This window comes from Prunus avium, chromosome 4, assembly GCF_965620075.1.
Source record: "Prunus avium chromosome 4, drPruAviu1.hap1.1, whole genome shotgun sequence".
NCBI lineage: Eukaryota > Viridiplantae > Streptophyta > Magnoliopsida > Rosales > Rosaceae > Prunus > Prunus avium.
The window spans coordinates 35,459,767-35,485,023 of NC_142287.1; the positions used below are offsets into that span (position 1 = coordinate 35,459,767).

General features: G+C 37.7%; 6 protein-coding genes across 10 annotated transcripts; 3 read left to right on the forward strand and 3 right to left on the reverse strand.

Moving 5' to 3' along the window:
• Positions 1-134: 134 nt before the first annotated feature.
• On the reverse strand, positions 135-3,600 carry LOC110766734 (E3 ubiquitin-protein ligase AIRP2). Its single transcript, XM_021970100.2, has 5 exons — positions 3,293-3,600; positions 2,111-2,261; positions 1,948-2,017; positions 1,623-1,857; positions 135-616 (listed from the first exon to the last, which is right to left on the reverse strand). Exons 1-5 carry the CDS (start codon positions 3,370-3,372, stop codon positions 406-408), a joined length of 747 nt encoding a protein of 248 aa, XP_021825792.1. The 5' UTR covers positions 3,373-3,600; the 3' UTR covers positions 135-405.
• Positions 3,601-5,487: 1,887 nt separating this feature from the next.
• Positions 5,488-8,264, forward strand: LOC110766732 (uncharacterized). 2 transcript variants are annotated; one of them, XM_021970098.2, is made up of 4 exons: positions 5,488-5,871; positions 6,034-7,562; positions 7,714-7,804; positions 7,916-8,264. In XM_021970098.2, the coding sequence occupies exons 1-4, from the start codon at positions 5,637-5,639 to the stop codon at positions 8,110-8,112; spliced, it is 2,052 nt and encodes a 683-aa protein (XP_021825790.1). In that variant the 5' UTR covers positions 5,488-5,636; the 3' UTR covers positions 8,113-8,264. The 2 variants fall into 2 exon arrangements, with proteins under 2 accessions (XP_021825790.1, XP_021825789.1); XM_021970097.2 differs by having other exon boundaries at positions 5,488-7,562.
• A 145-nt stretch (positions 8,265-8,409) lies between these two features.
• On the reverse strand, positions 8,410-10,205 carry LOC110766733 (CBS domain-containing protein CBSX5). Its single transcript, XM_021970099.2, has 2 exons — positions 9,689-10,205; positions 8,410-9,382 (listed from the first exon to the last, which is right to left on the reverse strand). Exons 1-2 carry the CDS (start codon positions 10,027-10,029, stop codon positions 8,554-8,556), a joined length of 1,170 nt encoding a protein of 389 aa, XP_021825791.1. The 5' UTR covers positions 10,030-10,205; the 3' UTR covers positions 8,410-8,553.
• A 2,158-nt stretch (positions 10,206-12,363) lies between these two features.
• LOC110766783 (splicing factor U2af large subunit B-like) lies at positions 12,364-17,344 on the forward strand. 4 transcript variants are annotated; one of them, XM_021970154.2, is made up of 18 exons: positions 12,364-12,501; positions 12,822-13,006; positions 13,176-13,277; positions 13,503-13,570; positions 14,113-14,183; positions 14,282-14,323; positions 14,433-14,492; positions 14,800-14,860; positions 14,951-15,078; positions 15,201-15,316; positions 15,441-15,542; positions 15,630-15,705; positions 15,895-15,983; positions 16,078-16,144; positions 16,225-16,323; positions 16,511-16,592; positions 16,774-16,841; positions 16,933-17,344. In XM_021970154.2, exons 1-18 carry the CDS (start codon positions 12,478-12,480, stop codon positions 17,068-17,070), a joined length of 1,578 nt encoding a protein of 525 aa, XP_021825846.1. In that variant the 5' UTR covers positions 12,364-12,477; the 3' UTR covers positions 17,071-17,344. The 4 variants fall into 4 exon arrangements, with proteins under 4 accessions (XP_021825846.1, XP_021825848.1, XP_021825849.1 ...); XM_021970156.2 differs by having other exon boundaries at positions 15,444-15,542; XM_021970157.2 differs by having other exon boundaries at positions 14,125-14,183.
• Positions 17,345-18,863: 1,519 nt separating this feature from the next.
• Positions 18,864-20,252, forward strand: LOC110766769 (stem-specific protein TSJT1). The gene is made up of 4 exons (XM_021970132.2): positions 18,864-19,179; positions 19,275-19,515; positions 19,645-19,765; positions 19,877-20,252. Exons 1-4 carry the CDS (start codon positions 18,974-18,976, stop codon positions 20,074-20,076), a joined length of 768 nt encoding a protein of 255 aa, XP_021825824.1. The 5' UTR covers positions 18,864-18,973; the 3' UTR covers positions 20,077-20,252.
• Positions 20,253-20,841: 589 nt separating this feature from the next.
• Positions 20,842-24,952, reverse strand: LOC110766768 (trafficking protein particle complex subunit-like protein). The gene is made up of 12 exons (XM_021970131.2): positions 24,540-24,952; positions 24,370-24,454; positions 24,132-24,262; positions 23,947-24,049; positions 23,821-23,835; positions 23,389-23,534; positions 23,104-23,293; positions 22,583-22,657; positions 22,250-22,366; positions 21,955-21,999; positions 21,386-21,484; positions 20,842-21,197 (listed from the first exon to the last, which is right to left on the reverse strand). Exons 1-12 carry the CDS (start codon positions 24,836-24,838, stop codon positions 21,177-21,179), a joined length of 1,326 nt encoding a protein of 441 aa, XP_021825823.1. The 5' UTR covers positions 24,839-24,952; the 3' UTR covers positions 20,842-21,176.
• Between the last annotated feature and the right edge of the window lie 305 nt (positions 24,953-25,257).

Genomic DNA, 25,257 nt, shown 5'->3' on the forward strand with positions numbered 1-25,257 from the left:
TATCATCACATTGTGTTCACCCATCTCCAATGAGCCAGGGATTGCTCTATAATCCTACTTACATCATTACTTTTATATCTGGTTATCAGCTTGCTTGAAAACAATTATGCCGTCTAAACCATTCAAATTGAAAATTCTCAGCAACAAGGAGGGGATTTGTATATTAAAAAGACTAAGCCAACTTCAAAGCTGTACAAGCATTTACAAATGTACTACATACAATTTTATACACTCCTCAACTTCACCCGCCAGCACAAAATAACTCAGGCGAGGTCTTCTGAACAGGAGTGGGAAGATACCGACTTTAAACCCACCGAATGAATTTTCGGTCCTTATGTAATCAAAGGAAAAGAAACTAATTCATTAAATCGCCACTGGAGATTGTGGTTTTGGACTATGATTCAATCACCTTAGGTGGGAGTCATAAGGGTCAAAGGGGTTATCCGGTGTAACTAAAGGCAACTTATCTATATACATGAAAAGCCTCCTAAGGTTCTCCCTCATCACTGTTTCCATGTCCACTATGTCCCTGCTGTCAGTGTATACCCAGAGATCACCCGAGTTCACTCTCTTAAGATGGTCACGGCAGAAAGGGCATGACTGAGATCTTGTTCGCCTGCAATATGTCAACCGAGCATTACTTTCAGACATTCATATATACACAGACATGAACCAGAAAATTCCATTTGTGAGGACGAAAGTATAAGAGAGAGATTTTGCTTACACACTATATACGTTTGAGATAATGGATTGTCTATATTTAAATCAAATACAATTGCATTTATGATTTATCTATCCAACAGCGCATACTGCTATGCACATAAGAGAATTTCACAATTTTGTGTAGATATCGTGTAAAGGATATAATATAAAATAACATTTGAATGAAATATATAATAACAAACACCTATATGGATAATCAAGACATCAATTAAGAGTAAAAGCTAGCACCAACGGAAAAACACCATGGTAATTCAGAGCATATCGTTCACTACGCCATACCACAATAAAAGGACAATTGTATGTGCCGCAAAAGCTGAATCTCTGATTTCCACTGAATCTTAATGACAAAAAAGGAGAGAGAGGATTGAGGAAAAAACCTGCAAACTAACTATTAAACCTAGGGGTCGCTTGTCTAAATAAAATTCACTATTATCACTCTTGCATGCAATCTCCAACTACCATAACTTAATACCAACTTGCTCATGATGCCATTGCCCAAAGTGCATTTCAAAAGAACTCCCCAGACAAATATAACATGGTGAAGAAAACGTATTGATAACAAGATTTAGTATGACAACAAAAATTTGACAATAATGAATTGCACCAATGATCATAAATGCAACAGAACAAAGAAATAATTTCATTAGACCCTCTAATGTACCCATGGTTTTCATATAATTGCAGGGCTTAAACTTTTATCAACTATTTGATAGAAAATGCAACATAATTTTTTAGTACGACTGAAACAATGAATCTTTCGAGGCAAGTACCAGCAATATCACAAAGTAGCAGGCTAACTTTAATGTTTAAAAAGATCTAGAACTAATCACACAGAGAGAGAGAGCGAGAGAGAGAGAGAGAGAGAGAGAGAGAGAGAGAGAGAGAGAGAGAGAGAGTACCAATCACGGTAACATTTCAGGCACATAGCATGGTTACAGTTAGGCAATACAATTTTACTATTTGTCTCCATGCATATACCGCATTCCTCCTCTCTTTCAATGTCTATATCAGAACACTGTCGATTTTCCTCATCATCTCTTTTTCGATACCTTTCCATGCATACTGCCTTCTGCTTTTTATCTTCACTGTCAGTGACACCTCTCTGAAGTTGCAACAACGAGGGATAAATAACAGCTGACCACAAAATGAGGCATCAGTAAGAAAAGAAACACACAAGGGCTCAACAAAAACCAAATAGCCAAACTGCTGAGATCAGAAATTTACCATAGAACTCTCTGATGCTTGCTTTCCTTTCCTTGGTAGACATGATGGTTGTTGAGCCATCCACATAAACCTGTAGCATAAGCCAAAATGCGATGGTCACCCACATCCATGATTGGAATCTAACTCAAAGAAATAGAAGCCATCGGAAGCTACAAGCTTCAACCTTGTAAATTAAAATTCTTAACAGCCCAAGGGCTCCTGCGAGGTTGCAGTCAGTCCATTGCACCAGAAAAAGGAAGAGGTGAGCAGCTGGACTGTATGACATTCTCATCTGAAGACAAGCACCATCATACTCCCTTGGATAATCGGAGGCCCTGCAGCTCACACATCTAAATAAGGATTTGAATATAAACGGAAGACTAATTATCAGATTAAGCCACCAAAATCATGACATATATCAGCAAATCATACAATGTACCAACCCAACAACTCCCTCTCTCCCTCTCTGCCTATCTCTCAATTAAATGTCTATGAAGCATAATTGCAACAGTCTGTTAAAATTATGATCAAGCATTTTTTTTCACAAATCATCTACTATGAAGTATCCAAAAGAATGAGAAAAACTGCATAGGACCAAACTGTGGTATTGTAATATGAAGTATCCAAAAGAATGAGACTATCACAACAAGGCCACAAGCAGGTTTATTTGTAAAAAATAAAAGTAAAAATAAATAAATAAACAGCACAAGCAGGTGGAACCCAGTGGCCACGTGAACTTATTACTCACTGACAATTTTGGTTTGCCTTCTTCCTCCTGACAATCCATCCAGATAAGGATAATGCACAAATAAATATCCACTTAAACTAACGCTTTAATGTTAAAAAAAACAATCGCATTCCCAGAATCATATCGTCAGTGAAAAATAAATGAACCCATAGAAACCGCGAGGCCAAGATATTTTCTTTTTGTTTTCATGAAAGAGACCCAGAAACAAGAAACCAATAGATGAGCGAAAAAGAAAGAAAGAAAAAAAAGGCAAAAATGAAAACTTTGTGATCCTGCCACTACTTGAAGGAAAACGGAAACAAAACTTTGTGATTCTTCCTTAATTTGCAGAATAATAAAAACAACCAAAACAGAGCTAGGATTTATCTTTAGGCTGTTCATTAAATTTTTAAAAGGAAAAAAAAACTAAATTGACAACCCGAGATATAAATAAATCAAAACAACCAAACTTAAAGGGAAAAAAAATCTTACATTTTGAACATGAACTAAATTCAAGCACAAAAATTAACAAAAAAAGTGATTACAAAAAAAGAAGTAATTTTTTCACCCAAAAAAAAAACAAGCACAGAATCAAAACCAGAAGAAAATCGTCAACAAATGGAGCAGATGATCACTTACAGTGTATTTGCATGCTGAATATCAGCTTCGAGCACTTTCAGAGAGTCCTTGAATGACTTTCGCATGGAAGCTATATACATCTCCACAGAAAAATAAAATAAAAAACAACAAAAAAAGTCAAAATAATTACAAAGCACGGAGATAGAAATATTCAATCAGCCTCCAAGAACCCTAATTTTCTCACCCACTCCCAAAAACCCACACTTTCTCTCCACTTTCTCTTTCCCTTTTCTCTCTCAGTCCCTTCAGCCTTCGTGTTTCTTCTATGCTGTTCTTGAAAGCGAAGACGAGACCGCGAGGCGACACGTGGCCACCCAACTTCTAAAAACATAAAATATAATTTAAATAATAAATTAAGATTATTAATTTTTCTTTTCTTAAGTAGGGAGCGTCGAAATAGAGATGCACGAACGCGGGCCCGTGATGGCCTTATCCACTCTCTTTGGCTTTTGTCTGCCACTTTTCCCTCTCTATTCGTAAGCTTTCCCTCCACGCACCGATGATCGTTACACCCGCCCTTACTCAACTTTTGCCCTCCAACTTCCAACTTATTTTCCTCAGATATTTACAAAATAATCATACGATCCATAATAAAATTACACTACAATAACAATATTAGTCACAATTAAGTATCCAACTCATCACAAATATATATCGTCGTCATTGCGAGTTGAATCTTCCAAATAAGTAAAAGGTTAATTGGTTTTCTTAATCAACCCTTCACATTCAAAATTTTTTTTTTTATAAATACTTTTTTCTTTTTGGGTTGGATTTCCAAATTAGATATAAGTTTTGAAGATAACCCATAATCTAATCTGTCAACTCACTTGTCTTTATGTTCATAAAAATCCGGACTTTAAACTTGGTCAGATCAGACCAGAACAGATCATCTATAATCTCTAATTAGTTCCTTAATTCTCAGTTAATGATGTATTATTTGTGATGAAAAATACTTACCATATATGCATGTGTCTTCTACATCATGTTCAAAATTTGTAGTTTGAGAAGATTGAGATTAATTACTGAAATCTGATAATTAATTAGATACCAAACTTCAAAGGCTGAAAAGTCATTGAGATCAACGGCTTAGATTTCATAAAGAATCAATTGATTGCTCAATCCAAAAAAAAAAACCCAAGAGAAACATATGGCCTTTATACAGAAAGCCCATTTAAACAGACAGTATTTTTATGGACCCGTCAAATAACTGGTTTTTCTCAAAATTTATGGTATTGGGTAGGCCGCTCATCAAGGATTATAATTATGCCAAAAATGAACATGGATCAAAATCATTAGAGATAATAATTACCATTGTCATTGCTGCTAATTGAAGTTTCAATGTAGATTCTAGTTTTTGGTTGTTGGGATATCAATGTCTAATAATAAACTATCCCCTTTCACTTATGCTTATTGAAAATAACCAAACTATCATTGCTTTGGGAGATCACTTATGATCAAAACTCATTACCATTTTTAACAAACAGTTTAATCACCTCCACTCATGTTCAATACATGATGGATGATTTTGGTGAACGATCACATACACCGTTATTAGATTTCAAATATTACGTGTTCCAAAGTAAATAATAACATTTTTAGCGTGTGAATAACGGTTCTGTTGATAATGAACCAAACTAATGATATATTGCATAGCATGAACAAATTTTTTGAATTTTAACTTCTTCATAAATGAAAGCATCAAAGCAATGGATGTAAACAAAATGGCGTGTCAACGAGATCTAATCCGATGGAAAAGAGCTTTGACTTGTAAACTAGAAGTCTCAAGTTCGAATTCCGATATCATCTTAATTGTATGTGTGTGATAACCCGTATAGTTTAGACTATTGCTTATACGAAAAAAAAATTAAAACAAAAGGGAGTCAAATTATACACATGATTCTGTTGCCCTAACAGCCAACACGCAACAGCTATATTTGTTAAAAGTCTCATAATTAGAGAAGAAAATTATTGATCACCAAAAAAAGAAAAAAAAAGTTATTGACCCTACAGAGATAAGCAAGGGGAATCCTTTTATTCTACAATTTTTTTATAAAAGAATAACCAAAAAAAAAGTGTTAATATAACTTTTAGTTGTTTCAGTTGGTCCTTCAATTTTATTTTTTGAGGATTTCAAAGTTGGTCCCCAAACTTTACGAAATAAAGAATGTGCCCGACCGAAACCTTGTGACGAAAATTACCCACCACTATCTGTATATTCACGAAACCATCCATGGGCTTGAAGTTCATCGACTTACTGTGCACTCAGCTGAGGCTGTGCTAGTTGTTGCCATGCGAGATACAGCAAAGGCGTTCGTACAGTCCCTTCCCCTCCGAGAAATTCCTAATGAAAACCCTAATTTCCCAGTACTGGGTTCACTATTCGAAGCCTCAATTCTCACCGTCAGCTTTTCTCTTCCATTTTCCGAAAAGTAAGAACTTTCTTCACATTTCCCACAGAAAATGGTCTTGCTATCCCAGAACCACTAGATTATCTTCTGTCGGAGTTCACTTTGCCTCTGAATCAGCCAGTTATGGCGGGTGGGACGATTTGAGACTCGCCGGCGACTCGGGCCGCTCTGGTGAGTCTGATAAGTTTCGTGATTTTCTGGTTTCTATAGGAATCGATGATAAAAAGCATGTCTTCGTCTTTCTATTAGGCCTTGCATGCGCTTTTGCCATTTCCAGGGTTAGGATTTCTTCAGTTGTCGTGTTTCCTGCTTCAATTTTAGTTTTTGCTATAGGGTTTTCATTTGGCTTCGTTCGTGGTGGAAGTGTTGGTGAAGTGAGCTTAAGTGCAAATAAGAGAAGGGCAAAAGAAGAAAACTTGATTGCTTATCCTGAGAAATTGAGGAACTTGGTGGAAATTTTCGATGGGTTTGATGATAAAGTTAATAACTTAAAGTATGATATACAAAAAGCTATTGATTCCAGAGAAATTACAGTTACTGATTTGGAAAGTTATGTAAAGGCCATGGAAATAATTAGTTTACTGGTGTCGAATGCTAGGAATGCTGTTGAGAATTTGGGTAAGTTCAATATTGATTTAGTTGAGAACAAAAAGCTGAGTAAAAGAAAGAAAGAGCCCGTACAAATTGGATATGAGTTGTTCCAGTACATAGGAGGTTTGTTCAAAGAAAAGTTGGCTGATTCCAAGCCTAATAGAGTGAAAAATAATTTTAAGCGAGAGGCTGTGGAGAAATTGATGGATGATCAGTCTCGAGAGAATGGTTCGATGCCTTCTGTTAATGAAATGGTTCTCGGTTCTGTTCATGAGAATAAAGGAATTGTAAATTCGAGTCATTCTCAAGATTTCTTAAATAAGTCTGGTTTTGATGAGGCTGGAAATGGAAGAATCAAAGTTGCTTTAGAAAATAATAAGATGAGTTCAGAGGAGTTGGGTGGGGGTCCAAACAGATCTACAGCTAGAAGAGAGTTTAATTATCAGAATAATGGATTGCAATTCATGAGCAATGGTCACATCTCTTCGAAGATGGATCATAACAATCATACTGAAACGTGGGAATCCCATGACATTCTACTTGATTCTGTAGATTTAAGTGTCAGAATGGAGCATATGGACAGTAAAGCTTCCTTTGTACAAGAACAAATACTTAAGCAATCTGGTGTGGACTACAGGTCTTCTCATATCAGGGAAAAAAGTGAGGATGGGACTTATGAGTCTCATCTTAGAGAAGAGCAAGTAAATCACAACGACGATTCTCATTTGGCTGATCACCTGTCTGGACATGAGAGTGAACTCCCTTCTCTTTCATCTTCAGTGGTTTCAGATGATATAGTGTTTGATAGGTATATTAGAGAAGCTAATGATCTTCTAAAACAAGCCAAGGAATTAATAAGAGTTAAACACAATGAAGAGCGTGCAGAGAACATATTATACAGGGCAGCCAAATTACTATCCAAAGCCATATCTATGAAGCCCATGAGTTTGCTAGCTGTGGGCCAGTTAGGCAACACTTGCCTTCTTCATGGAGAATTAAAATTGAGGATTAGTCGTGAGTTGAGAACACAGCTTGCAAAAAGTGACCCCTTATCTGCTGAGAAATGGATTAGAATGCATGATAAAATCAGCAGTAAAGATGAAATTGCATCTGTCCTGATTAACGTGTGTGAAGAGTGCGAGGAACTTCTCGTGGAAGCAGGCAAAAGGTATAGAATGGCATTATCAATTGATGCAAATGATGTGAGAGCCCTATATAATTGGGGTCTTGCTCTCACCTTCCGTGCACAGTTGATTGCAGATATTGGACCTGTAAGAGACTTGACTTAAATTTTTTCATTTTTAAATTTTTTTCCTACCAATGGATTGTTTAAACTGCTTTTGTAGTTTTAGTACTCAGTCGTGTGAGCTATATTATGATCAGTTGAATTAGGCTTTAAACCGTATCCTTTGTGGATTTCAGGAAGCGGCTTTGGATGCTGACGAACTGTTCTTGGCTGCAATTGATAAATTTGATGCCATGATGTCCAAGGGAAATGTTTATGCACCAGATGGTATGTTTCTGGTCCCCCCTCTCATTCTCTCTCCCTTTTTTTTTTCTTTGGAGAGAACATAGTGTATAAGTTATTTGATTCTGTTTGATTTAAAAAACTTTTAAACTGCAGCTCTGTTTAGATGGGGTGTGGCACTACAGCAAAGATCACGCCTACGACCTAGCAACGGGAAAGAGAAGGTGAAGTTGCTGCAGCAGGCAAAGAGGCTGTATGAAGATGCACTTCATATGGATTCCAACAATGTCCAAGTAAGAGAAGCCTTATCATTATGCACATCGGAGCTTAGCAGCAGGCACCGTTACTTTTAACTAAAGCGTACTGCTAAATTTTGCCCCTCCTGTCAGGCTTCCTGTTCGCGAAATACAGTAAACAAACAACGAGTCTTTGATATATTTGTATAAATACAAAATAATAAATAAAAGTGATGACAAGAGAAGAATATAGAAGACAGTTTATTTTCTGGCGCAGAATCGACTCATAGTACTCTCTATTGCTCTCCCCATATGAAAGCTTTTGCGGTTTTTAGCAGGTTCATTCACCACCAACATTGAATTTTGTCGCATTAGTTTATGTTTAACTGAGCATAAAGTAACGTGAACAAAAAATAACCTAAAATCATAAAGATGTATAACAGAGGTTTCATTTCCATTTTCCACAAAGTACAAAAATGTCCCAAAAGAAAACTTGTACTCGTTTACTGGGGACACTGCAAGTTTTTTCCCTTCCCGGGAAAAAATCTTCAGCTGGCGTTATGCCATCGACCTCAAACATTCCCGGAAAACTTTGAACATGCTTGCAAAGGTAACAATGCCAGACAAGGTTCCGTCCTCTTCAACAACCCACACGTAACTCACGCGGTGAGAAAGTGCCTGAACCATCACTGCCACCAAGGAGCTCCTTGGATAGCATACAATTGCCTCCGACCTCCTCACTAACCTTGCTGAATACCCTCCTCCTGACCTTCTTCCCCACCCAAACTCTTCATCAGATGAAGTCGAACAGAAGGAAGAAGCTGATGACAATGTTGAGTCTTCTTCCATGAACTCCAAGAACGCCCCATATTTCTTCTCCTCCAATCTATCTTTCACCAACTGCACTAGCTCATCCGGAGGGCCACCGCAGTCAATATATGACATCAAGTCACCGGCTGAGAGTGTGGCAACCGCAGCCGCCACCGACTCGTGGCAGGTGTTGATGGTGTAAGGCGAGATCTCCCCGATCACCTTGCCGTCCTCATCAAGAATGGCAACCGAGGTTTGCTGAACAAGGGACTCAGAAATAAGGGGCAATGCAGATGAGGATGGGTCATCATAATGTACGGCGAGGATGTTTTCGGTGTCGATAGCTTGGAGGGAGTTGATGGGGCTGTTGGAGATGGGGCTGAAGCGTCCTATGGAGTTGAGGAGGTAGCGGAGGATGTCTTCTTGGGTGAGCCAGCAGTATTCACGGTTGTTGTGGAGGGTGTTGAAGGAGTGACTGTGGAGAAGCATTTTTCTTGTTGCTGTGATCCTGCGACTTTGAATTGGTATCACAATGTTGTGTGCACCTTCTAGAATCAAATCTATGGCCTCCACCAAGCTGAGATTTATAAAGACAAATCAGTCAGATTATTATCATAAAGAACATATATATATTTTTTTAAACAACAATTCATATATATAAACTTCTTGGAAAAATAGTTCGCCGGTTTTCCATCGTCACGAAATCTGATGGACATTTGGGGCGGCTCAAATTGCACCATGAAAACGAAAGTAACCAAAGTGAAAAATCCGGCAAACAACTATAGGAACTACCCTTTTTGTCAAAATTAAATTAAATTAAATTTATAACATGATCAAATCCTTAAAAATGGGGCAATCAACATTTAAGAAAAAAGAAACAAACCTGGCGTTTGGTTCCAAATGCCTAACAAGGGCAGACCCTTTGGGAATCAAAACCTCAAGCGGAGCCTCGAGCGCTTTGGCAGGACACGACAGGTTCTCTTCTTTGCCCAAGAAGCATATGACATCGACCATGCAAACCTTTCCTACGCACAGACAATCCTCAGATTCAGATTTGTCGCTTTTCTCGGAGTGTTCGCAGCTCCACACGCTTAGGCTGCTTTCGCCGAGCAGCCTGAGGGCCGACAAAGCCTCACCGACCGTGGCGGAGATTGAAAGGGACTTGACCGGAGGCTTTCCGAGGCAGAGATCGGATACTTCATGCGAAAACAGACTCAGCCCCATGCACTATCTGTATATAACAAACTCCAACCGAAACAAACCAAACCAAACCAACCAAACGGAGCTCTCAGGCTGAGCGAATGAAAAAACTTGGGTTTCAAGGTTCAGAGAATGAAAGAAGAAATAAATGGAGAATTGAAATTTGAGTTTTGGTCGATGAAGGACAAGGAGGGGGTTTGGTAGTATTTAAATACGCTGTTTTGGACCCGGACCAGGGAGAATTACGTACTGATATTTGTTACGGATTTGTTGTTATTGTGGGATACGCATACGCCACTGAATATGAGCTTTATTACTTTCTTACACCGAGACTTTAAACGTAAAAAAGGAAAATCTAGAACGAAATATTGTCTACAACAAAATGGCCATTTTCAGCCAACAAAACGTAAAAATATATCTAAAAATAGCTTCCCACACTCTTTTATATACTCGTAGAAGAATATCTGAAATATTAAATGTTATTTCTTACACTTTTTTCGTACACAAGATTAAAATTGTTATAATGCGACATGTAACGCTGTATTATTAGTCCACTCATATTATAATACATATTAATTAATATTATATATGTTGTTGACTCATATTACAACATGTATATTTAATATTAACATTATACACGTTGACTCGTATTATAAGTTATAACACATATACTTAATGTCATTAACATCACATTATTCTTTATAACTGGCATCTAACGGAGGGCAAGAAACGACATACATTTATCATATTTGGTTGTTCACTTATAAACATAGTCATCAGCGACATCAAGTGATCTTCCATTCATTTCATTCCCTTTTTTTTTTTATTCTCGTCAAATTTTAATGACTTGGCATACAAATTTAGCAGTTGGCATATACTTTCGAATGACTTGGTGTCGATGTACGTATGGACTACGGAGTGTGATAGTTCCACTCCACAAGTTTATTTATGGCTACAAGTTGTTCAACATTCCATTTTATGACAAGTTCTTCACCTAAATATCTTTGTCATCATGGCCATATGGGGTCATTTGCTCTTATTTTAAAAGTTTTCAATTTCCCAAGTAATGTAAGTCAATATGAGTATGCTGCTCTTTCCTTCAAATTTGTCGTCTTTTCAACACCATATTATTCATCTACTATATGCCATGATTCACCTGAGAATTCGAGGCGGCATTCATTCATTGGAGAATGCTTAGCACCAAAACATGTCATTTACAATGGACAAAGAAGAAGTTAATTTATTTATTTCATCCATCCCTTTCACTAAAATATCCACCTTTTACCACATAATTACCCATGCCCTTTATTTTAATCCAAATTTATAGGTAGCCTCCCTTGGCCACAACATTATTGCTGCCACAAATTAGCTGGTGGCTGAAAATGAAATCATAAATGAAATGGGCTCCTTGAATGTACTAGTGGGGCCCACTTGTCCCAGATCTCTCACGCCTACGGTCCAATACCGAATCTTGCCTTTTGTGGTGGACACAACTTGCACCGATCTGTGGGCCATCCTCGGACTTCAATTTGGAGCCCGTACAAGTGACTGACGACAGTCCACGAGTTCACTGCCACACTACCTAACCTGATATCGTGGTGCGTCAGCGCTCACGTTATAATATGTTTTTTTATGATAGATACGTGAGTTAGGCCAATTAATCAAGATAATGAGTCTATTTGTTTGCATTTAAATTCACATTCCTCCTATAGGGCCACGTAAATTAAATTAATTTAGAATAGTTTATATTATAGTATAAAATAAAAAAAAATAAAAAAAAAGAAGAAGAAGAAAGAAACCAAGGTGGTTGGTGTGAGTGGTTCGATACTCTCATTCCTTAAGAGAGGTCAGGGGTTCGATCCCTGCTCTTGTACGGAGTCACCACTTTGGCCAGCACTTTACCCTTACAGGGCGACCCGATGTGAGCGGGGATTAGTCTGGGTTGTGGTTAAGGCTTAAAGGTGCCACCCATAATTTGGGCCCATCCAGGATCACCTCGTGGTTCAGACAAAAAAAAAAAAAATTATAGGATGAGGTGGTGTATAGAGAATATTAAAGATGTTCATTTGAAAAAAAATATATTTATATTATTAAAATATGAAATCATTAAAAGGGTAAAGATACTTGTTGAGATTTATAGTTGAAATTTACCCCCAAAAAAGGAAAAAATCTTTATGACAAGTTTTAGTGAATAGACTGACCGAGTAACAATTTGGGCCCCTCTTTAGATTACTCGAACAAACCCGGCCCAATAACCACAATCGGGTATTGTGCTGATTTTTGGTGTTTCGTTTGGGCCTTGGATCCATCTTATATTCCAAAAATAAAAAACTAGTCGGGTCCATTACTGTAGCAGAGCCTCACTCACACACACACATACCCCAGATCCTCTCCAGAGCCTGCAATTCGTGAGCTTCTGTTTTCAGCGATTTTCCAAAAAATTAGGGTTCGGATTTGAAAGTCGGAGCTACAATGTCAGATTACGAAGGCACCAAGGTGCTTTTCTAAATTTCATCCAATTAATTTGTTGATCTAATTTCTTACGCTATTCTTGCTTGTGTAATTTATTAATGTTGTGTATGTTCGAGGTTCCGTTTTGGGTATAATTTTACTTTTTAATTTTCAGAATATGTTTCTGTTTCTGTTCCTAAAATCATTCAGGGAGTAGAATTGGGAAGAATTTCGAATTGATTACTTAATTTGAAAATGAATACGTAGAGGAAACGAACCATGAGTGTTTTGAGATAGCGGTTCGCTGTTCTATATGATTGTTTGTCAATTATCAGATCACTGAGTGATATTTTTTATTGCCTCAGCATAATTCTCGTCGATCAGAACGCGAGAGCTCATGGACTAGAGAGCGAGACCGAGACCGCGGTCAAGATAGAGAAAAAGATGATGACCGGTTTACCAGGGATTACAAGGATAGAAGTGGAAGATTTGACAGAGGGAGGAACAAGTTTAATGGCTATCGCCGCAATCGAACTCAAGATTTCGACAGGTTAAACTTATGCATCTTCTTTATTTTATAAATTACAACTACATACCATGGTTTGAGTCGTCTGACCTGCTTTTTAATGAAATTCAGTTATCCAAGTTGTTCCCATATGCTGTTTGGAAACAAAATTTTTTATTTTTTATTTTCATATTCTGTGTGTTCTGTCTTGTAGGCATCGTGATTATGATCAAGATAGAGAAAGGAGGCATAGACATAGATCGCGTTCTCGTTCTCATTCAAGGGACAGATCTCCTTCCCGTTCTCGTTCAAAGAGGTTAGGAAAACTTTTAGATAAACGTTCACCTTGATCTTGTCAGCCTATCATGACTTTTTTGGATATTATTTTAGTTGATTAGGTTATGCATTTTCTGTTGATTCGATACAACATTTTCCATTTCAAAAGCTTTAGCTGATTAAAACATAAAATGGCCGCTTCTAATATTTTGTCTTTAAAGCTGCATTGCTCCATTTTAATATTGCTGCGAATCTTTGTCTACAGCAAGCGTACAAGTGGTTTTGACATGGCACCACCTGCTGGGGCCGTGCTGCCTAATGCTGCTGTTTCAGGTTTGGATCTAACTTCTCAATCACGAGATTCTTGTGAAAGAATATGTAGCACCTTTTATTCGTTATAGTTGCCTGATCTCCTGTTATTTTATTTAAGCATCTAAGAAACTATTTTTCTAATGGTTTACTGTGGAAACTGAGAGCCATTGTTGTGTTGTTTGGTTGTTGTTGTGTGGTTGTTTGTCTGTGTTTGCTTTTATGGTTTGGGTAAGAAGGCGATGTTGAGTTGGCGTGACTACGTTCAAGGGAGAACCAATGCAACGTTTAGCTGGATCTTCTTCTCCTTCGACTGATACAGTTGCCATTTGGTAGACATACAGATATTTCCCTACCATCTGCGATGATGGAATTTGTTTCTTACTTTATTGTTTCATGGTATATTTTAGGTATGAAATATTAGCTTTATTTATAATGAAAAGATACGTCTGGGATTTCACATGTATTACATTGCCAGTGTAGTTGTGACATGTTTTGGCCTTGAAGCTATATTTCTTATCCTTCTGTTATTGCCCGTTCCCCTTCTGTTAATAATAATAATGCAGGACAACTGTCAGGTATTCCACAAACGATGCAGGGAATGGTACAAAATGTATTACCTTTTGGGGCAGCACATGTATGCACCTTTCACCAGTATAAGGTTTTATGAAATCTTGAGTATGATTTTTCATTATGATCTTTGTGAATAACTTTATATGCTTTTGCATGTTACAGCTGGCTCTTCCCTTGATGCCAGCCCAAGCGATGACTCAGCAGGTAAATTCATATTATCTATGTGCACATATAAACTTACATATATGCAATTTTTTTTAATAAATTCATGAAGGACGTTTTTTCACTTGCCTTGTCTCTTTCTCTCTTACAGGCTACAAGGCATGCACGTCGGGTATATGTTGGTGGGCTTCCCCCCTTGGCAAATGAGCAGGTTATATTTCTGGTTTTGCTTTTGGATTCTATCTCAAGTACTAACAAGGGTTTCAATTCTATCGTGGACATATGGTCAAGGCTAAAATTTGATGCCTTTTGTGTTATCACTCTAGAATCTAGGGATGTACTATGCACGTATAATGCAGCTTGTTGTAGGTTGTTACATGACCAACTGCCAACTGGGTTACAAATAAACCATAATTTTCATTAACTTTTTTATAATTTTCATTTCCCTCTTACTCGGTTGAAGGATTTGTCTTGTATTCTTTGAAAGACTTTGAAGGAGTGTCATTTTTTTGTCACAGACAATTGCCACATTCTTTAGCCAAGTCATGGCTGCCATTGGAGGGAATTCTGTTGGTCCAGGTAAGTGTTATCACAATCTCACTTTAACTATGTTCAGTATGCATGTTAATGCATTACATGGGTTTTATCTGAGAGTAGTGTGTTTTCCAGTATCTGAACTTGCAGGTGATGCGGTGGTAAATGTCTACATTAATCATGAAAAAAAGTTTGCATTCGTGGAGATGAGAACGGTTGAAGAAGCGAGTAATGCAATGGCATTAGATGGGATTATATTCGAGGCATGTCAATTGCACATTATCATTAAGTTTTTTGTTTGTTTTTGTTTTGTTTAAAATCAATGTATAATTGTCATAAAGGATGAAACTCTTTCTTCATTAACATGCTCCTTTTGATTGATCAGGGGGTTGCTGTGCGGGTACGAAGGCCAACAGACTATAATCCTACCTTAGCGGCAGCACTTGGTCCAAGCCAACCAAGTCCTCATCTCAACTTAGGTGCTGTTGGGCTCACACAAGGGTAGGTTGACTTTGAGTTATTTAACGTGAAGCTAATTTAGTGTCATACTCTTTGTAATTACTTTGTAAATTTGTAGAGTTGAATTGCAAAAGTCTTGTGGTGTACTAATTTTGGATTTGTTTAGCAGTGCTGTTGGTGGAGCAGAGGGACCCGACCGTATCTTTGTGGGTGGGCTACCATACTACTTCACTGAAGCACAGATTAGAGAGTTGCTACAATCCTTTGGGTATGGACTTCAATTTCCTGCAACTTGCCGTTCCTCATTTTGATCAACCATAGTTGCTTATTCTAACAGCACAGTTGACCACTGCAGCCCTCTCCGGGGTTTTGACCTTGTGAAGGATAAAGACACGGGAAACTCTAAAGGATATGGATTCTGTGTTTATCAGGTAAATGCTCAAGGATTAGAGGCTTTGCTATTGATTTTTATCGTTGTCACCTTACAAATTTTTGTTTTCTACTCAGTGATTGATATGGTTGATTTTATGGCCATCTCCCTTCTCTTTAATACATATATAGTATATACTTCTCGGAGTTCACTGCTAGAAATCTAGTCAACTAATATTCTAGAACTTCAGGATCCAGCTGTGACAGACATTGCCTGTGGTGCCCTTAACGGCTTAAAAATGGGTGATAAAACTTTAACGGTCCGGCGTGCTACTGCTAGGTTGGTGTTCTTTGAAATCAAAGTGCAAGCTTGATTCTTTTATTATTTCGAGCCCATAAAGATAGCTTGAAATCTTTTTGCCATGGTTTTACAGCAATGGGCAGTCTAAATCGGAACAAGAAAATATCTTGGTACAGGCACAACAGCATATAGCTATGCAGGTAAGAAATAAATATGTTTGGTTCTTGTTTATGTTTTACGAATACATTGTTGGCTTATTTATATATTTCTTTCGTTGTAGAAAATGGCCTTGCAGGTTGTTGACTTGAATCTTCTAGGAGGTGGAATGGCAACCATGGCTAGTGGTGAAACACCCACTAAAGTCCTATGCTTGACTGAGGTAGTATCACTGTTCGAAATGAAGTTCGCTGGAAGACATGCATTTTGTATTTTTTTTTTATCGAAACATGCATTTTGTTTGTATAGTTAGTTTAACATCCATCTTTAGGAATATTATAAGACTGTTGATTCTGGGTTTATATTTGATAGTTCCAACTGACTGATTATTATATCTTCTTATGATGAAGGCAATTACTGCCGATCAACTAGGTGATGATGAAGAGTATGTAGAAATATTAGAAGACATGAGGGATGAATGCAGCAAATTTGGTATTTTCTTCCAAACCTGTTTAGCTTTTGTTAAAAATTTATTGCATGTGTGTGTGTGGATGTGCGTCTTTTGTAAAGCAGAGATATTTGATGTTTTGTTAAGCAAAGTTGTAAAAAGCACTTTTAGATTTCACTATGACTAGGATTAGAACTGAGAAACTTTATTGTTTGGAATGGTTAGGAACTCTGGTGAATGTTGTTATTCCTCGTCAGGATCAACATGGGGAGCATATCTCAGGAGTTGGAAAGGTAAAACTACTCTGCTGCATCCATTTTCTGTGCTCTTAATCTTCTTTTTTTCTTTGCCTATCAAATATCTGGCTTGTACAAACTCTTGCAGGTGTTCTTGGAATATTCTGATACTGGGAGTTGTGCCAATGCAAGGAATGTCCTCAGTGGCAGAAAATTTGGAGGCAACATAGTGAATGCCTTTTATTATCCAGAAGACAAATACCATAGCAGGGACTATAGTGCATAAGAGAACTAAGCCTACAACCTAGGGTTTTTTAATCTACTGTAATGTAAAATAGCACTACTTTTCGAAAAAAATAACATTTTCAGATGTGTAACGGTTGCTCAGGGAAGCGGATCGCATGTTAAATTAATTGAGTGCCTGTCTCCGCAATGGTTCTTGAGATGTCTTGTTGGCTTAGGAATTTCGGGCCATTTAGGTTGTTTGTATTGATATGAAAGCGGGATTTGTTTCAGTGTACAGACCATATAATATACTTTTCAGACGGTTCAAGCTTCAAGTTGGTCTCTCATTTGCATAGCAACTCTATGTATCTTTGGTTCATTTGAGGCATGTTGAGCCTAATAACCTCGTCCATTCCATTCTCTGTTTCCCTTTTTAATTTGGGGTGATTTTTTTATTTTTATTTTTCTCAATTAAGCTAGTTGGCGTTGTCCCTAGCCTCTACTTCCCTTCACCCCAATTTCAAAGTCATTCTCGCTATCGATTCAAATAAGTGGTGTCTCTAATTGCAAGGCAATGTTACTTCTGATTTCCCTTTAAAGGAGCGTCTGTACTCCTCCATTTCATGTTAGTACCAGGGCTGAGCAACCAAATGAACTCACCCAGTTGGCCGGAAACCAACCTGCTCGCGGAATGGAGGTCGTTGATTCCCAATTTTTGAACCCCAACAATGACCAGTCCTGTTCGGCCAGTTTGACCCGTTCATCGTTTAACTTGCCCAGCTCTAGTTAGTAACATAACATTACCATGAAAATCAATGGGGATGTCTAAGTCACATTATAAACACTAGCCTCTTCGCACGTGCTTCCGCGCCTGGGAGAGGCTTTATTTTAAAATTTTAAAATTTTATTTTAGAATTAAAAAAGATAATGAGTTGTTGTTTTCCATAAAAATAGGATCCATTATCCGATTTTTTTTTAATTTTAATTTTTTAAAATATAAAAAAGTGTGAATTTACCATATTATCCTCATTTAATTAATAATTTCAATTCTTAATATTTGTATTAACCAAGGGTATTTTCTGGTATTTTGAATGTTTCACCATTCTCTGCCTTTTGCTTTATATATATAGATAACATCTGACGTGCGAGTGTACTTATGGATCCAAGAACCACATTTGGATTTTAGGAAGAAACCCAGTAGGCCCACGAGCCCATCTGGGCCGTCGATTCAGCTCCACGTGGATATGTGAGAAGCGTGAGTAAACAGTCAAAATAGTAAGAATCAATCAAAGAAAGCAACCGACAAAACTGATTGGATGACTCAGATCACACGCGGCCCCTCTCTCTCACCTTATTAGTCTGCTGGCTAGCAGGTGCTGGTACACCGTACACAGTAGACTGACCGACTGGTAGTTGTGGATAAGGAAGGGGTTAACACGTTTTTGACTGTTTCCAAATACCCCCTAAATCAACTAAATTTTCATATTTAATCCAAATGACCAAACGACGTAAACATTATCTTGCCAACGGATGTTGTTTTTAATTTTGTTTTACTTGTTGATTTATTATCCACAAATTTACTAAATTCTATCCATAACAATATTTATACCCAAAAATTACGCCGTTCTTTTGGGTTTGGGTTTGGCAAAAGATCCCTATTTTAATGGACTATGGATCGAATCTGCCCAACTACAATTTCGTGTCTCTCTTTTTTTACCAAAATCATTTTTTTATTTCTTCCAGAGAGAGAGAGAGAGAGAGTTTTGGATAATATTGCCACGCACACCTTCCTACTTTCTCTCTCCCTCAAAATATTTAGAATATTTGTATATATATCTCAAGCAGGACGCATTCTTCTCCATCACTACATCTCTCTCTCTCTCTCTCTCTCTCTCTCTCTGCGTATATCTCTTTGCAGTTTCTCTTGCATTTCAAGTTTGTTTTGTGTTTGTGAAATTTTCAAGATGCTTGCAATATTCAACAAGGAAGTGGTGCAGCCACCACAGGAGCTCAACAGCCCTGCCCCATCCGATTCTGCCAAGAGGCCTCAAGAGATTGTCAAAGATTTCATGTCTTGCCATGATCCCAACAATGCTTTCTCTGTCTGCTTCGGAAACACAGCAATGCTTGCCTATGTTCCTCCAAACAACCCCTACCCAATTCAACAGAGGTATATATATCATTTGGCCATCCCAAATATTTTTTACTAATGCAAAACTAGTCTAATGTACGGTGAGGGGATCGAACCTAATTAATTACTTGCAGGCTGTTTTGTTCTTTGGATAATATATACTGCATTTTCTTGGGGAGCCTGAACAATCTTTGCAGCCTGAACAAGCAGTACGGGCTATCAAAATGCACCAATGAGGCCATGTTTGTGATGCAGGCCTATCGGACCCTCCGTGACCGGGGCCCATACCCGGCGGATCAGGTCCTCAAGGATCTTGATGGAAGCTTTGGATTTGTCATCTACGATAGCACGGCTGGAACCGTATTTGCTGCATTGGTAAGTAGGCTTTTAAATGTGGAAAATAGAGTAGAGGGTGTCTTGATCAATTCATCATTTTTTTTCTGGGTGGGTGTGTGTGGGTGCGGGATAGTGGATGTGATTGTGTTGTGGGGTTTGTTTGTGCAGGGTGCCAATGAAGGGGTTAGCCTATTTTGGGGCATTGCTGCAGATGGCTCTGTGGTAGTTTCTGACAACTTGGGGGTCATAAAAGAAAGCTGTGCTAAATCCTTTGCTCCATTTCCAGCTGGTATGTCTAACACTGAAATGTTGGTTTTTTTTTTGTTATTCCTGTGGAGGGGGGGTTATTTTAGTCTTTTAGAGGAAGCAGATCAATCAATTTTTATTGTTTTGGTTGTAGGATGCATGTTCCACAGTGAGCAAGGGTTGATGAGCTTTGAGCATCCAACCAGGAAGATGAAGGCAATGCCTAGGATTGACAGTGAGGGGGTCATGTGTGGGGCCAACTTCAAGGTTGATGTCCAATCGAGGGTCCACAACATGCCACGTGTCGGCAGTGAAGCCAACTGGGCAACATGGGGCCCAAGCTCACCAGCTTAAAAATTCAAGACCCAGAAAACTCGTCCCCAAAATCAGTTGGAACTTGTGTTTATTTGGTTTAATTTTAAATTCACGTACATATTCCCCTGTTTTTCTTTATTTCTTTATTCCTTTCTTCTTGTGCAACGACCTCTATCTGTTACATGAATGAAGGTCTTTTGGAGTGTCTCTCCAAATTTGCTTCGTGTTATCTTTTATTTTACCAAGAGTATTACTTTAAAGAAAAGGCAAAATGTTATTGTGTTATCCATGTGTTAGCACCAGCCCACTTAATTAATACGGTCCAATCCAATGTAACAGTTTAGATAATCCAGAAGAACATGTTTATAGCATATTTCTTTACTTGGAAAGAGGAAGTAAGAAATCGGTAGACAGACGTACAAGTTTGAGAAGTAATGAATTCGAATCGGATCAACTAGAGATTCTTAGTTTTGAGAGTATTAAATTACGGATTTTAAGATAGATTCACATATGTTTTGATTCTTAATGTGTTATTAAACATGAAGTCATAAATCATTTCTTCTTTCTACTCATTTGCAAATACAAAATACGAAATAGGTAATAAGGCATGGGAAATAGCAAAGCGTGGTTCATTTTGTAATCCAAATCTCATAGCGCAACAACAAGTGTTGCCGACCCAACCAAAAAATAGTTGAAAAAAGAAAAGAAAAAAAACACGTGTTAAAAAGAAGAGGAAAATAAAAAAAGGGGGCGAAGTTCATGGGATGCAACACTAGTTTCCAAAAAATTGTATCAGACATGTAATTGCATAAGAGAATTCTTTTATAGACTACTTTCATTCCTTACAAATCACAACCAAAGGTGAAAGCATGTTTATGGTCATTCTAATCTTACAACTTTACAATTGCTCCTCAATGCAATCAAACCGTCAAATACTTGGATAACATCACTGAAGCTTAGCCATCAGAAGCCAAAGGAGGGTAAACATCACCGATCATCGAACTTGAATCAGCGGCTTGCCTTTCGGATCTGCTTGACATGATTGAAACCCATTGATGAGACAGGCCATGGCCTCTGCTCAATGTATTGATATCGCCCACAAAAGACGGGAAGCAAAACCGGTCAAAACTAGCCAATGATTAGTCCACATCCACGAAAATCTGCACCAAGTCCAGAAGGCTGGTCAGAACAGAACAATAACCAAAAGCATTTGGTGTTATAGTTTAGATGCCAAATGCAGTACATCAAAAATCAGGCATCGCTACGTGTCTGTATGAAACAGTGACAAAAAATGTACCAGCAGATAGATATCTAACAACTTTTTTCTTAGATAAAAAAAGAACCTAACCTCCAAATCTGGCAAGGGTTCGTATGTTTGTTTCTCTCTTGTGTTGAAAACGGTAATGCCTGTTATCCTCTGAACTCCAAGTTGAGCAGCAATAAGGTTCTGCATTAGCAAAGAGCCAAGGAATTACTCACACAAATGAAAATACCAGAGGCAAATTCTTTTAAATTAATAATCTCAATGTTATATTATTGAAAGATGAATGGTTAAATCTTATGTGATGGAACATCTAATCAGGTGGTAGATGAGCAAATAATCTTACAACTAGTGGTTGTGTATTACTTCTTACTATTTTCTCTTTCTTCTCTCTGGAATATCAGTTTTCAAAAACTGCAGATAGAAAATATAGAAATAAAGTGTGACTTTAGGCAAAAGGTCAAAATTCATGCTGAGAATGGAGATGACCAGTTTAGGTTGCTGAGCTTAGAAAACTAATCTCAGTACAACAATACATGTACTGACATCTCTATATTGAAATTATCATTATCAATCATCATCTCCATTGTGATGATCACTTCAACAACAATATTTAAACGGAATCCATAATGTGCTGGTGTAATTATTCTCTGTACCAGATGGAAATCTGTGGAACCAAACGCCTCAACCCTCGGCAAAACCTGTGCATGGATTTTAAATTCATAAATCAATTAGATAAGCAATTGAGCAATAGAGAAATGAAAATGAAAATCACCCAAATAAGCCCAAAAGAAATGCTTTACTGGACTTGAGATTAGACTTTTACACTAGGAGCATCTATGACTAATGATGCTATCTAAAATGCAAATCGTATATTGAAGCAGACCATGACACAACATAAAATGTTATCAATTATGGCATACTCAGCAATTTGAATAACTTAAGCATTACCACTGTTTGAAGACCATTAATCACAACTTTCTTCTCCTCACGTGAATCATCTTGAGATAACCACACTTCGAAGGGGCCGAGTTCCTTATCTGTCTCATTTGCTAACTTCAAGTGTAGCTGCATGAAGTTTTTACTTCATCAATTTCAAATCATTATATTAAATTAGTCTGTGACTAATTCTATGAACTGAAGACTGACAAGTAAAGGAGATAAAAATACAGAGCAAAGTATAAAGTCCAGTAGCCACTAAACCTCTACGGGTAAATTTAAAATATAGACAATCAAGATGTAGTAATAAGAGACATATAAAACATTCCGAAGAACCAAAATTACCGAAAAGGGTCTTTCCAACTTGATGGCAGATGGTACCTCCACAACATGCAACTCAATATCCTTCCGTATTATGGGCTGCAAAAGAGTATGCCGAGAAGATAAGTAATCCACTTGAAGCTCAAAACATATTTAAACTTCTTTCTGTAGAATTTGTCATATGAGTTTGAATATAAAAATTAACTTCGTTCTGTGGAAGTTATCATATATGTACTGATAACCGCATAAATTAAAATTGGGCACACAATTTGGGCAGGCGACAAGTGCAAGCTTGGCCAATGACAGTTCCAGTGAATACAAAAGAAAATTCAGAAATCATATGCCCATTCCAGTAGCAGGCATTGCTACAGTACAGACAAGGAGCCAAACACTTACATATATAATTTATATACATATATGTTAGACTACAACATGAACTTGTGAATAGACAATATTCAAAAGAAATAGCAGAAGAAAATAAAACTCCATGCAGATCTAAAATCAAATAAAATGTAGTGGATCAATGTTAAAAATTGAACACTCACAGTGCCCATAATTTGCTGTGTTTGTAAGCGACCAGGTTCACCCAGATTAGTGCGCCATGTTATCTGAAGTTTACCAAGTATATTGCTTCCCTCAACTTTCATTTGGGCAGAACCATGTGATTTTAACTGATAAAGATAGTTATGAATTCCTCCACCAGATTTGATGAGAATTGGTGGCTTAAATGTCTCTCTGCCATCAAAAGTTCAAAGGAGTGATAACATCAGTTTTAGACTCTCAAAAACTGAAAAGAAAGAACCAAATTCCAAAATAATTAGTATCATAACCGTGTTTGAGAATTCTTGTCGGAATGGTGTTCATCAGCTTTTAGAATTTTTGCACTCCAATGCTGAGCGGGCTCAAACTCAACTTGGTCCATAAAAAGATTTGACTTTGTATGATTTTCAATGCAAGCTTCTAAGAATGTGATTTCCTAGGGAGGATAAGTTGTAACAGGTAAATGCTTATATCAAAGTTCATATATTTTACACAAATGAGAGGCATTCAAACAGTTATCAACAAAATCAGAGTTGTTACTTAGGCCGTGAAGAAAGCAGAATTTCTATACAAACAAAACTAAGTAATAGATGAGGAATGCTGTTCAGTGAAACACCTGTTTTGACATCCACATAACTCACACACAATACAATGTGTAAGCTTGGATTCAGTGGCAGAGTTTAGAAACTTACAATCAACAGATTAAGTAAACTTCAACGTACCTTAACAACACGGACCTGCAAAATCAAAATCAAGATTTTAAGTTCACTAGTATTAATGAAATGGTTATTTCACAAACGTGATTCGAATTGCACATGCAATTTTCAAGGAGCGTGCATGGACAATACCTTAGTCCTGACAGAGAGCGGATTGGCGACGATGAATTTGAAGAACTGTGGTAGATATTTACGCTCACCATCGCCGTCATAGTACAATGCAGTGCAGACCAACCTAAGAAATAGTAAAGCCCGAACATGTAAACACAAAAAAAAAGTGTAAAACATGAATAGTGAAAACAGAGGAGGAGAGTTACGTGTGAGCTCCGAGTTCCTTGACATCATGTTCAACAATGAAGTCATAACGGCCACCTGCGCGTATGGATTCAACGGGCGATTTCGATGTGTCCAACAGCAAAAGCCTCTGCCTTTCTGTTTGCATTTCTGCCTGCAATTTACAAAATTAATAAAAGATAATAAAAATGGAACTAAATTAAAATAGACCAAATAATTATGGATAATTCAGTCTCCAAGAGTTTGAGATTGAAACCTTACCTTGATTATGATGTCCCTGACTTCGAAATTGGAGCTGTTATTGATACTAATGTAGCTACAAAATGTCTCCCCTAGATAAATTGCTCTGCCAAAGTTAAAAATCAAAACTTTATTAACAGATGAAGAAGAGTAAAAATGTGTGCGAGAGAGAGAGAGAGAGAGAGAGAGACCCGAAGGCTTGAGGGAGGACGAGGAGGCCAGAGAGGCCGATAGAGTCGGAGGGGTGGTGAAGGAGGAATCTGGAGCGGTAGCTGAGATCGGAGGAGTCGGAGGCGGAGGAGGACACGTGGGAGTGGTGGAGGAGGCGAGGAAGTTGGGCGGCGGCAATTGGGTCGTCGAAGATGTCCTCGCCGACGACGAGATCGGACGGGTCGAGGAGGAGGGGAATGGGGTCAACCTGGAATGAGGGCTTGCACAGCCTCATCACCCTGAACGCCAGCGAGTGGGGTCCACCTTGACCGCTGCTCATCGCTTCCTTCTCCTCTTCGAATCGGATCGGGTTTTGCCAAATTTTCAGACCCAACTTCTTTTCAGAGCACGTATTTGACAGTGGCGGCAACAGTGTAATATTATTCACATAATAAATTGAGATAGTATGAATCTTTTTTGTAAAAAAAAAAATTTGAGGGCCTTAGAGAGAGTACTCTCACACACAACACGTAGGCTATGACTTGAATTTAAGAACTTTCCTAATGAGGTCCTTTGTGATAGTATGATTCTTTTTAAAATACCAAGTATATATTTTTTTTCAAGCTTAATTTCAATTTAGTCCCAAAACTCTTAACCAATGGAAAGTTATTGTATTTTTTAAATTAATAATAATAAATAATTATTTTTATTGCTTTTGATGTCTTTAACAATGGATTAACAAAATTGCAACAAGTGAAT

Excerpts from the sequence above, each read along its gene's own strand:
- LOC110766734 (XM_021970100.2), bottom strand. The coding sequence starts at position 3,372 with ATGTATATAGCTTCCATGCGAAAGTCATTCAAGGACTCTCTGAAAGTG. Across the intron at positions 2,018-2,110 it reads TAAGAATTTTAATTTACAAG|GTTTATGTGGATGGCTCAAC; the intron begins GTTGAAGCTTGT and ends CTTATGCTACAG. Across the intron at positions 617-1,622 it reads CTGAAATGTTACCGTGATTG|GCGAACAAGATCTCAGTCAT; the intron begins GTACTCTCTCTC and ends GACATATTGCAG.
- LOC110766732 (XM_021970097.2), top strand. The coding sequence starts at position 5,637 with ATGAAAACCCTAATTTCCCAGTACTGGGTTCACTATTCGAAGCCTCAA. Across the intron at positions 7,563-7,713 it reads TGATTGCAGATATTGGACCT|GAAGCGGCTTTGGATGCTGA; the intron begins GTAAGAGACTTG and ends TGTGGATTTCAG. Across the intron at positions 7,805-7,915 it reads AAATGTTTATGCACCAGATG|CTCTGTTTAGATGGGGTGTG; the intron begins GTATGTTTCTGG and ends TTTAAACTGCAG.
- LOC110766733 (XM_021970099.2), bottom strand. The coding sequence starts at position 10,029 with ATGGGGCTGAGTCTGTTTTCGCATGAAGTATCCGATCTCTGCCTCGGA. Across the intron at positions 9,383-9,688 it reads CATTTGGAACCAAACGCCAG|CTTGGTGGAGGCCATAGATT; the intron begins GTTTGTTTCTTT and ends TATAAATCTCAG.
- LOC110766783 (XM_021970154.2), top strand. The coding sequence starts at position 12,478 with ATGTCAGATTACGAAGGCACCAAG. Across the intron at positions 15,079-15,200 it reads TAGATGGGATTATATTCGAG|GGGGTTGCTGTGCGGGTACG; the intron begins GCATGTCAATTG and ends TTGATTGATCAG. Across the intron at positions 15,984-16,077 it reads GTCCGGCGTGCTACTGCTAG|CAATGGGCAGTCTAAATCGG; the intron begins GTTGGTGTTCTT and ends ATGGTTTTACAG.
- LOC110766769 (XM_021970132.2), top strand. The coding sequence starts at position 18,974 with ATGCTTGCAATATTCAACAAGGAAGTGGTGCAGCCACCACAGGAGCTC. Across the intron at positions 19,516-19,644 it reads GAACCGTATTTGCTGCATTG|GGTGCCAATGAAGGGGTTAG; the intron begins GTAAGTAGGCTT and ends TTGTTTGTGCAG. Across the intron at positions 19,766-19,876 it reads CTTTGCTCCATTTCCAGCTG|GATGCATGTTCCACAGTGAG; the intron begins GTATGTCTAACA and ends TTTTGGTTGTAG.
- LOC110766768 (XM_021970131.2), bottom strand. The coding sequence starts at position 24,838 with ATGAGCAGCGGTCAAGGTGGACCCCACTCGCTGGCGTTCAGGGTGATG. Across the intron at positions 24,455-24,539 it reads GTCCTCCCTCAAGCCTTCGG|AGCAATTTATCTAGGGGAGA; the intron begins GTCTCTCTCTCT and ends TAACTTTGGCAG. Across the intron at positions 24,263-24,369 it reads TCAGGGACATCATAATCAAG|GCAGAAATGCAAACAGAAAG; the intron begins GTAAGGTTTCAA and ends TGTAAATTGCAG.